This window comes from Globicephala melas, chromosome 8, assembly GCF_963455315.2.
Source record: "Globicephala melas chromosome 8, mGloMel1.2, whole genome shotgun sequence".
Classification (NCBI taxonomy): Eukaryota; Metazoa; Chordata; class Mammalia; order Artiodactyla; family Delphinidae; genus Globicephala; species Globicephala melas.
This window is the reverse complement of record NC_083321.1, coordinates 104,746,959-104,762,592: the sequence shown is the minus strand read 5'-3', so window position 1 is coordinate 104,762,592 and position 15,634 is coordinate 104,746,959. Positions and strand designations below refer to the sequence as shown.

The 15,634-nt window shown below is 49.5% G+C and overlaps 1 protein-coding gene and 2 long non-coding RNA genes across 3 annotated transcripts in view; 1 reads left to right on the top strand and 2 right to left on the bottom strand.

The window, feature by feature from the left end:
* NTM (neurotrimin) overlaps nucleotides 1–11,686 on the bottom strand; it is a 931,803-nt gene extending 920,117 nt beyond the window's left edge. The window contains exon 1 of the mRNA XM_030841612.2: nucleotides 11,359–11,686. Coding sequence (XP_030697472.1) covers nucleotides 11,359–11,440 — 82 coding nt within the window. The 5' untranslated portion in view covers nucleotides 11,441–11,686. The remainder of the gene's footprint in view (nucleotides 1–11,358) is intronic.
* A 93-nt stretch (nucleotides 11,687–11,779) lies between these two features.
* Nucleotides 11,780–14,743, top strand: LOC132597727 (uncharacterized). The gene is made up of 4 exons (XR_009565023.1): nucleotides 11,780–11,859; nucleotides 12,243–12,393; nucleotides 13,319–13,468; nucleotides 13,728–14,743. It is a non-coding gene; the product is annotated as an uncharacterized lncRNA (long non-coding RNA).
* The window catches only part of LOC138842790 (uncharacterized), a 398,664-nt gene continuing 396,016 nt past the window's right edge, over nucleotides 12,987–15,634 (bottom strand). Inside the window, exon 6 of the long non-coding RNA XR_011377671.1 lies at nucleotides 12,987–13,487. This is a non-coding gene — a long non-coding RNA (uncharacterized lncRNA). The remainder of the gene's footprint in view (nucleotides 13,488–15,634) is intronic.

Below are 15,634 nucleotides of genomic sequence, written 5' to 3'. Positions count from 1 at the left end.
CAACCTAAGAGCTTCCTGTTTTACCATTCTGGATGTGTTTGCCTCTCTGATGCCATTTTGTCCTCCTGTTTGCAAGTTGGTTCCTGGACCCCCGGGTAGTACGCCAGGCTCTCAGTCAAGAAAAGTCTGGGGGAGGGGGGTGGTAAGGTTCACAAAGCACAGCCTTCCTGAGTAGAACCCTCAAACTCCCACCCGGGAAACTTCTGCTCACTTCCCATTGGCCTGACCTGCACGGCATGACCATCCTCGGCTCTAAGGAAATCTCAGAGGTACGTATTCTAAACAGGCACTTTGCTGCCCTGAACAAAGTTAGAGCCCTGTTTATAAGAGGAAGGATAGAATTTATACTGAACAGTATTTTCTCACAGTTTATCCACTATACAAAGGGAGGCTAGTGTCAGTTGATCTCCACTCTATCTGCACTGTAGAGTCATAGGTGTTTCAAAGCAGAGGTGATCTTGCCCCATTCTGATCCATTTAATGAGAATTTTTGTGAGTTGAACCTGGGCCTCTGCTTATGACAATCTCCACAGGCAATTTGGATAGACAGCCAGAACTGGGACCACGACTCTGGCAGTGAGCGTCTGCTCCCTGGAAATCCTGGAGCTGGTCAACAGGAATTAGCGAACATCATTCAGGTGGGATGGTTGTCTTGGGCGGGAGATCGGGTTAATTCCAAGGTGCCTCCCGCAACTCTAGAAGTCCGAAAACGCTTCTGGGTTTGATGATTAAACTATTCCAGCCTTGGACAAGGCTTCAGCAGTGCAAGAAAGTAATGAAAAAGTGGTGATAAGACATTCCGATCCTTCTACTCAGAAGGTTTACGGGAAAAGGAAGAAGAAATATAGAATATTCTTATTTGCTTTCAGACGGGGCAAAATGGTTTATCTATCTGCAGGTGTCTGTGCATCACCAATTGCACTGAGAAAAAAGGTTGTCAGTCTTTTCATGTTTGGGCCAGGTGTCCTCTGGCTGTTTAGAAGACAGTCAAATGCCCCGGGGGGGATGGATGGTGAAGAAAGAGACAGAGTAGGTTTGAAGAAGCAGGTAAGAAGCACTCGTCCACTTTGCCTTCCCCAGATAAACAAAGCCACCCAGTCACTCTCCTCTTTCCTCAGGTGCACCCTTCCCTGGCCCCTGGTGCCCCCTCTGACGCCAAAGTGGTTCAGAGAGCAGCCCCTTCCTCCACACTTCTGACCCGCTGACCACTGGAGGTCCCATTTCCTGCGCTTGGGTGAGTTTAGCCAAAAAGAGTGAGCTCGTCTCCCGCTCCCTGGACGCCTATAACATCTGGTTTACATCTGGTTATAACCAGGAGGGATTACTGATGTGTGGGATTACATATTCAGGGTCCAAAAAAGATCTTGTCAGAGGAAGGTATGAGTTGAATCTAATCTTCAGAAAGGGTAAGTTTCGAGGCCAGGTTGCCGTGTGCACAGTACAACACGGGCATAGGAAGAAGAAGGGTTAATTACAGCTCACCCTGAGTCGACAGGGTTCTAGGGCTACTCATAAACCTAAGGGCGTCTTTCTCTCTCCCTCTTTCCCCTTTTGTCCTATCCATAAGCACTGGTCGCCTGTGTGTCAAGTACTGTGCTGAGTGTGCAGATATACAAGGCAGTCCCGGGCCTCCAGGAGCTCACGGTCCAGTGAGGGGAGACAGAGGTGTCAGCAGGTAGCCACGCAGATGTCAGCGGACGCGAAGGCTGGAAGGAGGTACCAGAGCAGTGGAGGCAGAAACGAGAGAAGGAGGGGCTTCAAAGGGACGCTGAGCCTGGAGTCTTGCCGTGAGTCATAACAAGCATTTTCCAGGTGGACAGGGCGGCCCTCAGCAGAGCACGCGTACTAGGAGGCGGAAACCTCAGAAAACCCCTAGGAATCCACGGAACGGGAGTAGGGTTAGGGGAGAGGCCGGCGCCCCTGGGCCATGCCTTTCCAAAGAGCTGAGACTTCATTGTATCCTAATCTGGAATCAGGAGAGGCCACATCCTGTAACATTCGGGGCTACTCAGAGCACACGGGGAGGAGATTTACCTTAAAAAGAACATAAAGTAGCCGGAATAACTTTAGAAAAGGGCCATCAGCACCCTATCTGTGAATGGTCATACAGAAAATAGGAGAAAAGCTTGGAATATTTAACTAAGGGAGAAGGGGAGGGAATCTTGTTTTCAAATATTTGAAGGAAAGTCATGTGGAAGAAAAATCAGCCTTGTCCCGTGGGTAGTAGTGTTAGCAGCAATGTGATATTTATTGAGAGCTTACTATGTGCCAAGCGCTTTATCCGCAGTAACTTATTTAATCCTCATACCAGCCTTAGAGGTAAGACTCAGAAGTAGCTCCGCTTTATACAAGAGGAAACTGAATCACCCACAGAAGTTGATTAAACCGCCAAAGGTTTCAGACCAGGAAGTGGCACAGCCAAGGTTTGGACCCAGGCAACCCAGCCACTATGCTGTGTGTTCTCTCCAGACCTCGAGCAAATGGCTGGAATCGATAAGAAGACAGATTCTCCTTTGTCTCCCCGTCTTCCTGAACGGTCAGATGCAATAGCTCTCTGGAGAGATGCAAGTTCCCCCCACACTGGAGACAGAAGTTAGGGGACCACTGCAGCTGCACTTTTGGGGTGTTAGAGCTCCAAGAGAGGGATTGAACTAAACCATCTTGAATGTTCCTCTGGGCTCGGCTGGCTGCGACTCTGGCTTGCCTGACACAGCAGCGTGAACACTTTGTGAGTTACCCAGTGACTGCACTTGGTACAAATTTGCATGAGAGCTCTGCTCCCCCGGCGCCTCCTACACCTGCTGACTCCATCCGAACAGGCAAGCTTTCACTCCTGCCTGCACTGCAGGATCTGACCTGGCTTGGAGGGAGGGCCAGCATCACTCTGCCTAACACTGTAGCTGCCAAGTTGCCATTGGGGTTCTGAGCACGGAGCCTTTGTTGCCTGTGAGAAGGAGCGCCATGGAAGCAGCAGGCTGCTGTAGCCAGTTCCTGGGGAGCGAGCGGGAGCGGAGGCCAGGAGAGAGAAACGCAAAGCTTCACACTTATGAATGGAGTTTCTACCAAGGCTCACCATCACTTAGCTCGCTCTAAATCCGCCTCTGGCACATTCATTCCTGACCCATATTCACACATCCCAAAGCCCCTGAATTTCTCCTATAGGGTTGGTTGTTATCCTTCCTGAGTTCCCCTACCTGAAATGCCACGACTAGTTCATCCTTTCTTCCCACCTGAAGGATGCCTTCTTTTTTTTTTTTTTTTGTGGTATGCGGGCCTCTAACTGCTGTGGCCTCTCCCTGCTGTGGCCTCTCCCGTTGCGGAGCACAGGCTCCGGACGCGCAGGCTCAGCGGCCATGGCCCACGGGCCCAGCCGCTCTGCGGCATGTGGGATCCTCCCAGACAGGGGCACGAACCCGTGTCCCCTGCATCGGCAGGCGGACTCTGAACCACTGCGCCACCAGGGAAGCCCTCTGAAGGATGCCTTCTTGATGAAGAAGCGCGTGCGTGTACGGATATGTGGGACAGTATGTATGATACAGTGTGTGGTGTTTGTGTGCACACACACCATTCGCACGTTCCGGCTTTGGTCGTCCGTCTGTGACTGTGTTCATATTCTTACCTTCCTACAAACAGATACTGCTTCTGAATATTTTCTTCTAGCACCACTACCTTTCAAGGACTAGACTCAAAAAGACGATTTGCGGAATTGCAAAATGTGAGACTTGAAATGAAACTTGAAAATCTTTTAGTCCAACTGCTTTATTTTAGAGATGAAGCAACTGAGGCTCATGGAGTGGATGCGTCTCATTCCAGGTTGGAGAACATTTTCGGATGACTCGAGAGGTATGGTTTTCAAACCTGGCCACAGATGGGAACCCCTTAGGGAGCTCTGAAAAATAACCAGACAGCTCACAAAGAGACTGTGGTGTAATTGTTCCGGGATGGGGCCCAGACATGGACACGTTTATAAAGCTCCTCAGGTGATTCTATGGTAGAACAAATTAGAAGACCACTGGCTTAGAAAATGGGAATATTGCAAATAAAGACACATTGCACCTACCCACTGAGGACCTTCTAACATCTGAGACGGGGTCAGAAGAGGTACAATTGCTCCAGGTTGCTTGACTTGGAAGAACCATGGATCCGTGAGAAAGATACTTACCTGTTCTCCTACAGGGGAAGAGCTAAGAAGAATCACCACCACTATGGAAATGCAGATGGAAGCAGTGGGGTAAGCAGTGTTCCTAAGGCACCCACGGGGCAGCCACAGCACACAACGTGGGCGGAAGAAAAGCTCGATTCCCTTTGGGTACATGAGGCTGAACACACAAGTTGACAACTGAAAGAAGACTGTGTCCCAACCACAGCTGGAGTATCAGAGGAGAACCAATAAATGACGACGCATGTCTACTAGTCCAGGAACCCTAAATTAGGATGTGATGAGTGGTTAGCAAAAGACAAAATAGGTTCTCAGAAGGGAGGTCATCTTAAGTCTACCTTGAAATTTGAATCCCTCAGAGTCCCCTGAACGGCATTTGCCTCACCCCGACCAGCTGCCTCAGCAAACCCTGCCCTGCCCTGTGTAAGTTGCCCCCCTTGCCCCCTTTGACCATCTAGTTCTATGCAGAAGGCAGGGCACAAACGTGCTGCACAGGCCACTGGACAGGATGGCAGCAGTGCCAAGAACCAACGAATAACTCGAATGACAAGAGCCAACAGTCGCAAAGCCAACTACCTCACGCCAGGTTTCGCCATCCTTGTGCTAACTGAGGGAGCATCACACATCCCTGAGCCCCTTGCGGCAGGAGTCAAGGTGGCGTAGCAGAGGCAGCAGCTGTTACATGATGGACCCAGAGCCAGGAGGAGCCTCCTCCCCCAGTACTCCCCATCTAAAAACAAGCAACCGGGGTTGCTGCGTTCTTCCCGTCCATCATAATCTGCACAAGCAACTGTGCAGGAGGCCATGACACGCAACGTGCCCTCCTTGCTTCTGGTCCTGTTGGTTCTTCCCAATGTGATTATAAAGAATGGCAAATGAAATCAAATCTGGGAGACTGTACTCTTTTTTTTTGTTAAGATTATTTTTGATGTGGACCATTATTAAAGACTTTTATTGAATTTGTTACCATATGGCTTCCGTTTTATGTTTTGGTTTTTCGGCCACGAGGCATGTAGAATCTTAGCTCCCCAAACAAGGATCAAACTCGCACCCCCTGTATTGGAAGGTGAAGTCTTAACCACTGGACCACCAGGGAAGTCCCCATACTCTGTCTTTAGTTGCTTTGATCACTGATATATTCCCAGCACCTAAGACAATGCAGGGAACATAACAGGAACTCAATAAACACTTGCCAGGTGATTGAACCAACGGACAAATAAACAACTAGGTCTAGTCTGTGTTGGATTAGAGTTTGGTGACACCACCACCAAGGAGAAGCAAAGGAGGTGCCTCTGAAGAGTGAATTTGAATGAGCAATTGAAGCCAAAACCAGTCCATCTTTTGAACATTCTTTTATTGCTGTAAAGGACAATACTCTTCGAGAAGCCAAAAAAGAAAGAAAGAAAGAAATCAAATTTAGTAACCTAAGATGTCCTTAGTAACAGAGCTGAAGAACATGTTTTCCAATATTTGGTTTCTCAGCTTGACAGTCTCTCTTGAAATACTTTTTTCTCAGCAATGAAAATGTGTATCGTTTTTGGTTTGTTTTGCGGTTTGCAAATGACTTACAGAGCTCTTCTGGCAGAGTTTCTGTTTTTCTTCTTGCAAGTAAACAAAAGGCCATTTCTCTAATATGACTTAAGTGGGGGAGATTCTGAGATCTCCTGTCTTGGTTTTGGAAAGAGGAGAAAAGGTAGGGAGGCAAGCAGAAAGAAGAACAAGGACACGGGAACAAGCAGGGCGTAGAAACTAAACAGAAGCAGGAAAGAGGCAAAGGGAAAAGGGACGTGGAACACTGGAGTGTCGGGGACACACAACAGCTGAGGACGCTGCTGTCAGTGGGGTCCCAGCCACACTTACGGGGCGTGAACTCGCCACTGGTTCTTTGGTCCCCCCACTATCATTGCACCGCGTCATCTGGGCTCCTGGTGACCTGGGAGGACAGACTCCCCTCCTCTCCTAGGCAAGCCTGTGCAAGGCGGAGCAACCCCTGCCAGGTTGACCCAGATCTGTCAGCTGATCAATTATGTTTCCCACGGAGGAGAAGGGAAAATGAAAGGGAGAAAGAAAAGGGGAGAGAGAGAAAGAGAATTGGGAGGGCAGAGGAAAGGAGGAGAGAGGGCAGAAAGAGGGAGGGAGGACAGGGGAGAGGAAGAGAGGGAGACGCAGGGAGAGTGAGAAGGCAAGGGATGGAGGAGGAACACACGCATCTCTTCGCTGAAGCTCTTGTAAGTTTAAGTGGCCACAGCAAGAGCGGGCTCAGTCCAGAAGGTTGCAGAAACAAATACATAAATACATAAACTAAAATTCTAGAGGTTACTGGACAAAATCAGTCAAGGCAGAGGATAGAGTCCTCTTCTTCCCACCCTTTGCCAGTACAGCTTAGAGCTGTTCTTTTCCCTCTGAAACTCTTGGCTCCACCCTCCCCCTTCCCAGGGCCCCGCCCCCTGCCATTGGTCCCACCCCCTTCCCCCTCCCTGAACAGTCTCCTCCTACAAAACGATGGGAGGTATGGTCCCCGCCGCATGTTTCTTCTAAGTCCCTTCCTGTCTTAACCAGCACATCCTCTAAGGGTAAGAGGCCTCTGCCACCAGGTGGGAGGAGACACCTGGGAAGATGTGGTACCCAACCCCATCCGACCTGTACATCATCGATTACCTTATTTTTGAGTGTTTTCATTTTTTATGTTTAATTAGTTTTATTGAATTTCAAATGACTACAGACATAAAGTAAACATGTAACAAGCCAGTAGAGCAGAAAGAGAAGGAGCTGCGTAAATACCAGCAGGCTCAGCATGGAGCTCCACTTAGCACCGCATGTTTGCCGCGTTACAAGCCTTAATGAGTCCCTACAACACCCAGGGGAGTTGCTCCCCATCCTGGCAGGCAGGTGGGGAGGCGGGCGCACAGAGGGAAGTATTTCCACCTACAGACAACATGGGGGACTTTGAGTTTGGATGTACTGCTGCCCACCCAGCTGTGCTCAGGCCACCAGAACTGGCTGGAAATCTGTCAGGCACACTCATTAGGGTATTGGAAGGGTCTGAGGGACCTCCGCTGGGGTTACATATAAAGCAAAGTGGGAGTTTTTTGCGTCATTATCATCCTAGTTGAGGGGCAAGAGGCAAGAGCAGGTCGTGAGCTCCAAACCTAAAAATTCTGGAACAGGGACAAATCCTAGACACAACAGTCCTCTCCAAAGTGTTCCCACCAGGAGCAGATGGCAAGAGCATCACAAATCCTTCCAGCATGTTCCTGGACGTCCCAGAATCATGTGTCCCACATTGACTCAGAAATGTCACCACTGCTTAGGATGTTGAGATAGCTCACCTCGCCCCAAGGGGTAAACTGTGGCTAAAGCCAGCACTGGTGTGGCCCATCCACGACACATAGCTGGCCCCAGCCTGGGTCACTGCTTCTCAGGGCTGCCAGACTGCGTGGGTGCAGGGGCAGAGCCCCGGGGAGCTGCTGAGACACAGTGCGTGGCAGAGCACACAAGCAGGGGACCAGGAGAGGCCCTTCAGGGACACAGCTCAGCACCCTTCATCTCAGCACCCTAGGAGAGGCCACTGGGAAACCACGGAAGTCAGGGGCAGATGTCACAGGATGAGAAGGGGTTCCAGGGCTCGTATTTGGCTTTAAAACTGACAAAGGGAAGAAGCAGCACCAGGACAAGGCTGTGTGCCTGGCAAGTAACGCTGCGACCCAAGAGTGGCCCCGGCTGGGACCCTCCGGCCACCTCGATCAAATGCCCCGAGGACCGTCACTGTGTGTGAAGGATGGAGGCGAGCTGCATTTGTTGTGCCATCCACGGCTCACCCATGGCTCGCCCCCAGTTGGCAGCTCCAAGCCTGGCAGCCAGGGTCCACACCGTGAAGCTCCTCTGCAGTCTCGCCTGAAGTTGTTTTTGGCCATGCTTCCAAGTGCCCACAATGCTTACATCAGGCCCAGGATCCCATCATCCCAAACCGATTCTTCACTTTGCCGGTAAACATTGTTATGGTCTCATCTGCCCCCCTCACATCTCAGAAGCACTGCCCAGCTCAGGCTGCGGCTGGCACCCAAGTGTTTACTGTGAGTGGCAGGAACTTGGCCAATCCGCCCAGCTGAACGGTGTCCATGTTGCTGGTGCCCAGAGAACGAGAGGGTGAACCTAGCCCCATCTCCTCTCCCTTCCCCGCTGCCCTGCCTGTGTATAAGTGGGCAGGTGTGTTGATGTGGGATGTGAGAAGGTGAGAGAAAATGAGAAAGGTTAAGACAGGAATCTAGCCAAGCTCCTCGGAAAGTGTTGAAAGGAGCATTAATCCTTCGAAGGAGAAATGGTCGGGTTACTAGAAGGAGAGAAGCTGCAGCACCACCAGCCATTCCTTTCAGAGCCTCTCAGTGGCAGAAGGTGGGCGGTGTGCTGAAAAGGACAGCGCCTAATCCCGTCCTCGGTCCTCACTCTGGCTCCCAGGAACTGGGAGGGGCTCTTGTTAATCAACCTCAGATCTTCTTAGGGCCAGAGCCCCAGGGCGCTAATCACCCCCTGCCTCCCACCCATCACTAATCAGTGCTGACTCCCTCCCCATCTAAGCTGGATCATGGTTGCTGGTGGGGTAGAGGTGAGAAGCAGGTCAGGGAGGGGTCCATCACCTGCCCCTAGCCCCGGGCACCTTTTCAAGAAGGCAAGAAACCCAGGAAGTAACGGCTTTAGGAAGAGCCAGCTTAAAACAAAAACAGAGGAGAAGAAAAAATTGCCTTAGAATGTGTACTGCATTCTAACTAGTCCCACTGGGTCAATGCAATAGGGGTGGATTACTGCAGGCAAGACGTGGCTGCCTCAGTAACTCTGTGAGTTTGATAAGAGGTAGCTGGCCGACTCCAGCTCTCAACCCCTTGAAGAGAAAACACACATCATGTTGGCTGGTCCAACTGGCATGTGGCTCAGGGGTCTTGGGGGTCCCTTTGCATTAAAATTGTGCAGCCCTGTTCTTTTGTGACACTTTGAAGGCTATTCAGAACCGGCTCGAGGTGGGTAGCACAAATAAGGCCATTATTCGTCTTAGGAAAAGCAGGATTTGGTAGAATGTGAGGAGATCTGGGATAACCAAGTCACCTCCATCCCCACCCCAAGAGGGCAACAAGAATGCAAAATCAGAATTCCCCCTGGAGAATTTTGCATCACCACTTCCTTCCCATCTATTCAGGATTGATTCAAAGTATGAGCAAATATTATGCTTCCCTGCATTTATTTCTGATTAAAAAAAAATCATGTATGCTAATTTATATGTAAATTCAGTATGGCCCTGGGGCTCCTGGCATGCAGCCCGTGGGGCTGTGGATGGTGGAATTTTGGCCATTGTCTCCGGTTTGAAGTTACAGATGGAAGAGACACAGACCTCAGGACAGATGGAAATTATGGAGGTCTTGGGACCTTCCCTGTCCCTTCCTCTGACCCCTCACTCCACCCCTTGCCTAGTTAGTTTCCATTTCTGTGGTTAGCATGATAGAAGCTGTTTCCCTGAGGCTACCTGGCTCTGGACTCAGTTTCCCCGCTGCCAGAGTTGGGGCTCTGACCTCACTGGGTGAGCCCCTGTTCACCCAGTACAAGCAGGGGTTTGCACACGCGCGCGCGCGCGCGCACACACACACACACATGCTGCCACAGCTCCTTGTTACGTAAGACGAGTCAATCAGGGCTGCCGCCACGTGGCCTCCTTCACTCTCACACCCACCACCCAGTGAGGGAGGAGAGACACCCCGAGGCCGGCGCCCCCGAGGCTGGGTGCAGCTGGCAAGGCAAGGAGATCCCGCGCAAGGGACTTGCTTGCATCCAACTCAGATCCTTCCGGGGCCCCCTTCCTCCCCCTCGAGCCCCAGCCGAAGGTACACGCGCATTTGGTTCTTCCCAGCCTGGTCCCTCTGCCCACCTTGCGTGGTCACCCCTGCAACTATGGCAAGGGGACAGTCCCCAAAGCCCACCCTCAGAGGGAGGTCAGCGGGACCCGAGGTGGGGACCAGTCCGGACCACGAAAGCCCCGTGCTGCAGTGGGGAAGGGAATCAGGTGGGTGGGACTCCTCAGCCTTCTCCACCCCCTGGGAGTGAACTTTCCTCTGGGGACTCAGCTGCCAGCGCTGAGCTTCCACGCGTGGTCCTCTGGGAGATGCTGCTGGACCACCCGGGGGAAGTTCCTCTGCCCGTCTCAGTCCCTGGGAGTGCAGGGATCTTCAAAAAAGAAAGGCAAGCCAGACCCTCAAAGGACAGGGTGGGTGGGAGCAAGCAGGTGGGCAGGTAATGCGGCTGCTGGGACCTGAAAGCCGGGACAGAGCGCGGGGCCACCCGGTGCAGCGAGCGGACTCAAGGTTGAAGCGGATCCCAAGCCACCCCAGCACCGCAGGGCCACGTCACAGCGCGCACTCACCCCCAGCAAGCCCGGCCCCAACTGCAGCCCCTCAGCTCCGCTTCCCAGAAGAGAAAGAAACCAAACATTAGTATTCGACTCTTCATGCCTCTTTCCGTTCAACTTAGGAGAGCTTTCCGGAATTTCAGAGCCCCGCTGGCTCCTACAGCCTCTTATCTGCTTGTTACCACGCCCCGCCGCCCCCCTCCACAAACACACCCCAAAACACATGGGAAACTACCCCGCTGCCCACCGCTGCTGCGGACCGATCCAGCCCTTCTAGCTGGCTCTCTGACCACGATGCACAGGTACCTGATTATGCCTAGCCTGCGTTTTCTGTGTGCTCCTTGCAGAAGCTTTGCAAGTTTACTGGCCGATAGATATTTAAAGTTTCCTCTCGTAATTTCTTCCCAGTACCATAAGCAATGCGTTAGCAGCCCCGTCGCCCTCCGAATCCGTGATTCCATGTGTCTCCATCTATCGTGTGTGTGCAAGAATGTACGGAGGTCCAGGGGACCAGCACACAGCCACGTACCGCACGGGAGCCCCAGACACATTTTACTTCTGCACGTACATTCCCCCCCCCCCGCCCCCCCGCGCCACACACCCACCCACCGTTCCGGCAGCAGCCAACATCAAATCAATATCCTCACAGCCTGGGAGGGAGGATGGAGTCCCAGCCATGCTGCTCGGACGCTCTCTCCCCCACCTGCAAACCAACCGCACAGCAGAGCCGACTCAGAGAGTCTGCGAATCACCAACAGCACGCTGTACAATTCCTGGGTCGACTGTAGGCGAATCAATAGCAAGCTCTTACCTTGAAAGAGAAACAGAGCAGCCAGCGCTGTGAAGATTGCCCACGAGATAGAATTGTGCATTTTTGCCTGGATGGTTTTCATGATTTTTTTTTCTTCTTTTTCTTCTTTTTTGTCAGGTTCGGGGTTTTTCTTTCTTTCTTTCTTTCCTGACAGATTGCGTTGCTCTGGAGCTGGTGGAAGGAGATTTAAATCCACTGTTTTGCTGAAGGACACCACAAGAAAGCCAAGGATGGGAGAGAGTGTGACTTCTCAGTAATTATCTCTCCTCATACTCTGGCACTGAGACACCTCGTACAATCTGGCCCTGGACAGCCCTCCTACAAGCTGCAATCATTGGTTCTAATCCAAGGATTGACAGAGCTACAACACACGCGCGCGGGTGCGCGCGGACGCGCGCGCGCGCGCGCGCACACACACACACACACACACACACACACTCAGGAATCAATTACTGGGCAAATCAGGCTAGCTGATTAAAGAGACAGGAGCCTGGAGAGATGGTATGATAAATGCCACTTTGCCCCTTCTTTATTACTTTCATTTTTTAAACTGACAGTCTCAGAACTCCAAGCATCAAAAAATCCCTTTCCTTCTGGCGTTCCCTGGCCTCCTGAACTCAGATTCCCTTTACACTGGAAAAATCCCGCAGCCAGCAACCGCTTACGGGAAATTTTAAAGGGACATTTTCAAGCTTGGTGAAACTTGCAAAGATGCGTCAGATTTCATTTGTTGGTACTTATTTTCCTCTCCGATGAAAATATCATTCAATGACAAATTTTTTCCCTCTCTCTCTCTCATCTTTCACCTTTTCCAATCAACCTCCTACTTTGTGGCTTTGAAAATAATAAATTTCTATTTTCTTCTCCTGTCACTTCTGTTTCAGAATATTTGTATTACTCCTATATTTCATTCACTAAGTTTATTTCCTGAAGTCATCCATGTGTGTATGATACCATGAAAAGAGATGGGGCTTCTGAGATTTGAGAAGAACTGCAGTCCGAATATGGAGAAGATTCTCCAAAAGGGAACAAGGGGTGAGTTTATTCTACATGCCTCAGTCAATCCACTTTCACTAAGATAAATAATGTAAGTGCTTGTGGTTTATTTAAACTGCAGCAAGATAGACTTAGGTTAGACACACTGAAGGACTTTCTGAGTACAGACTTTGTGTGTGGTTGCAAAATGTCCTCAGAGAGTTGCAGACATGCATCTCCTTGATGGTGGGTAAGAATATAACTCTGACAGAAATAATCTAATGGATGTGATGACTTTTTGAGAGATCTGCTAACTCTAAGGTCCTGAAAACTGATGATCTAATTTGTGGTTTTCTCTTATGGGAAGCAAGTTATGTGATGCAAACAAAAATTCTGGAAAACTTAGCCTGTTCACGGCACCTTCCTTAGCTGATTCTGACACACGCATACCATCATGATGCCTCAACACACACATTTTTGAAGTATTTCTTCCAGATTTCCACAGTAATTATTATACTTCTTGTAACCCCCATAATAATGTGAATGTACATATCCTTGAACTGCATAGAACAAAAGTACTTGCTGGGTGCACAGGTGAACTGGAAGCAGCAATGCCATTTTGCACAAGCCTCAGAGGCGTCACTCACCTTGTGTTGTGCATGAAGGAGAGAGGCGCCCCCTGCAGGTGTGCAGCCCAGCGACTTAAGTGGAAGGAGCAGTGGGGTCTGGGGACCTGGATCCCAGTTGCAGCTCCACACAAACTGAGGGACCGTGAGCACGTCGTTTTATTTCTGTGAACCGTGGCCTTTCGTCTGTACAGTTAAAGGGCTGTGTCTCAAGTCTCTTTTTATTTTAAAGGCTTTCTGTATTAACTTTTTTTTTTTTCTGCCACTGCGTTCTAATTCACACGTCCACCAAAATGCCCTTGATGTTCTGATCTCCCAAGGGACAAGCATTTTATCTCTAGACTGGTCTCCTTGTGCAGTGCTCCACAGAGCGACACGTGCAGTTGGATGCTCCGGAGTGGCTTTGGCCACAGTAATAACCGCCCAGCACAGAAGACAGGAGGCACGGTGGATTCCTCTACTGCCACTTCACTGCTCTCCAGAGCGACGAGGAAGACAGCGGGTCACTGGTAAGCCTTTCATCCCTACCTGAAGAGACACAGACCAACGTTTACAAGTGTCCTCACCCGGACCTGCAACAAATCTGTACGTTCACCAATTTCTTTTAAGCACCCACAGGTGTGCCCACAGTAATAAACTAATCATTCTAGTTGATATTTATTGAGCATTTGCTACGTGCCAGGCATGAGAGCCAGTGTTTTGCATGCATTTTTCTCTTTAAATTCTCACAACCTATGAAGTGGTACACTTATCATCCCCATTTTACAGATGAGGACATTGAGGCTCAAGGAAAACTTGTCCACAGCCGGTCAGCAATGGAGCCAGGATGTGATGCGAACCTGAGCATTTGTCTCTCAGACCAACCTCTAAAATACTATCCTATGCTAACTACCATAAGGGACTCAAATAGATAGCAGACAGTCTTACGTATAACCCCTTTGCTATTGTTTTTGTTTTGTTTTTTAATTTTTATTGGAGTATATTTGCTTGACAATGTTGTGTTAGTTTCTGCTGTACAGCAAAGTGAATCAGCTATACGTATACATATGTCCCCTCTTTTTTAGATTTCCCTCCCATTTAGGTCATCACAGAGCATTGAGTATAGTTCCCTGTGCTATACAGTAGGTTCTCATTAGTTATCTATTTTATACATAGTATCAATAGTGTATATATGTCAATCCTAATCCTCCAATTCATCCCACACACACCCTTTCCCCCTTGGTATCCATATGTTTGTTCTCTATGTCTCTGTCTCTATTTCTGCTTTGTAAATGACATTGTCTATACCAATATTTCAGATTCCACATATATGCATTAATATACGCTATTTATTTTTCTCTTTCTGACTTACTCACTCTGTAAGACAGACTCTAGGTCCATCCACATCTCTACAAATGACCCAATTTCATTCCTTTTTATGGCTGCGTAATATTCCATTGTATATACACATCTTCTTTATACATCCCTTTGCTATTAATAGCCTATGTTAATAGCCTATGTTATTAAAAATTATATGAAACAACACATACATCCATAGAAAGCATATAGAAAACCCATGTATTACTTTTAGTAATAACTGAGTTGCAAATGGTTGGTGCAGATAATTAGTAATTTTATCTGAATGCAAGGAAGTGGCAGATGGGCATTTTCTATGATAGTTTTTAAAAGTCCTCTGGAGATGGTGAGAGTCATGCTATACCTTGAAAGTGAGGTAGAGACCAGATCTAAAGCAGAGGGAAGGATGCACAGTCAGGCGATACCATAAATCAAAAATGGAGGATGGAAATACACCACCTAACTTTGGGGCTCTTGAAAGCTGTTTGAGAGCCCTGACCTTGCCCTGCTATGTTGCAATAAAATTTTTAAAAGATTTAAAAAAATGAACCCTGGCACAAATTCTGATCCATCTTAGTTACCCTCTATGCACAGATAATGGAACCATGCCTGACACACACGGGCACACTCAACAGACACTCGTCATGGTCGGCACGGCTTGTTGACCGCGCGCACAGGCTGGGCTGCATCCAGCTGGTTCCGATCCCTGGGGCCTCGGGACCTTGGCTCAGTCATCTCAACTCCACGTCTGAAATGGGGATACTAGCTACAGCTCATGCCCACCATCACCATACATCGTAACCATCAGCTAGTTTTCATCTTTTTTACCGTTTTGGTCAAATGGAGACTGAAGTGTCTGCTACGTGTCCTAGGGAGGAGCTCTCAGCACTTGTGAACCAAACTCCTGGGGGGCTTCACTCCGGAATCGCACTTCCTGTGTTCACCAAGGTGAAATCTCTCCTTAGGGACTGTCAAACCAAAAGTCTAATTTGGACTCAGTACTGCTCAGTGCTAAGCTATCTGGAGAGCTGTATCTCTTTCAATGCTGGAATTTACCATGGAGTAAAATTCTCCAGCGGCCTACAGGTTTCACAGAAGCACACAGTGGAGAAGACATCTTTTCCTCTCCTCTGTTGTGGGTTGGACACAGGGGCACCCACACAGGCCTGTTGGATATTCAAAAGATCACTGATATAGTTACAGAGGAGAAAGCGGGTCCACCCAGGGGTGTGCTCAACCAGGCCTGTCCCTTACCTAATGGGTGGATCACATCGCAGCAGTCTGCATTTTTCCTTTCCTTTTTCCATTTTAATCTCAGTCTTTCGGGCCTCAGGGCCGGG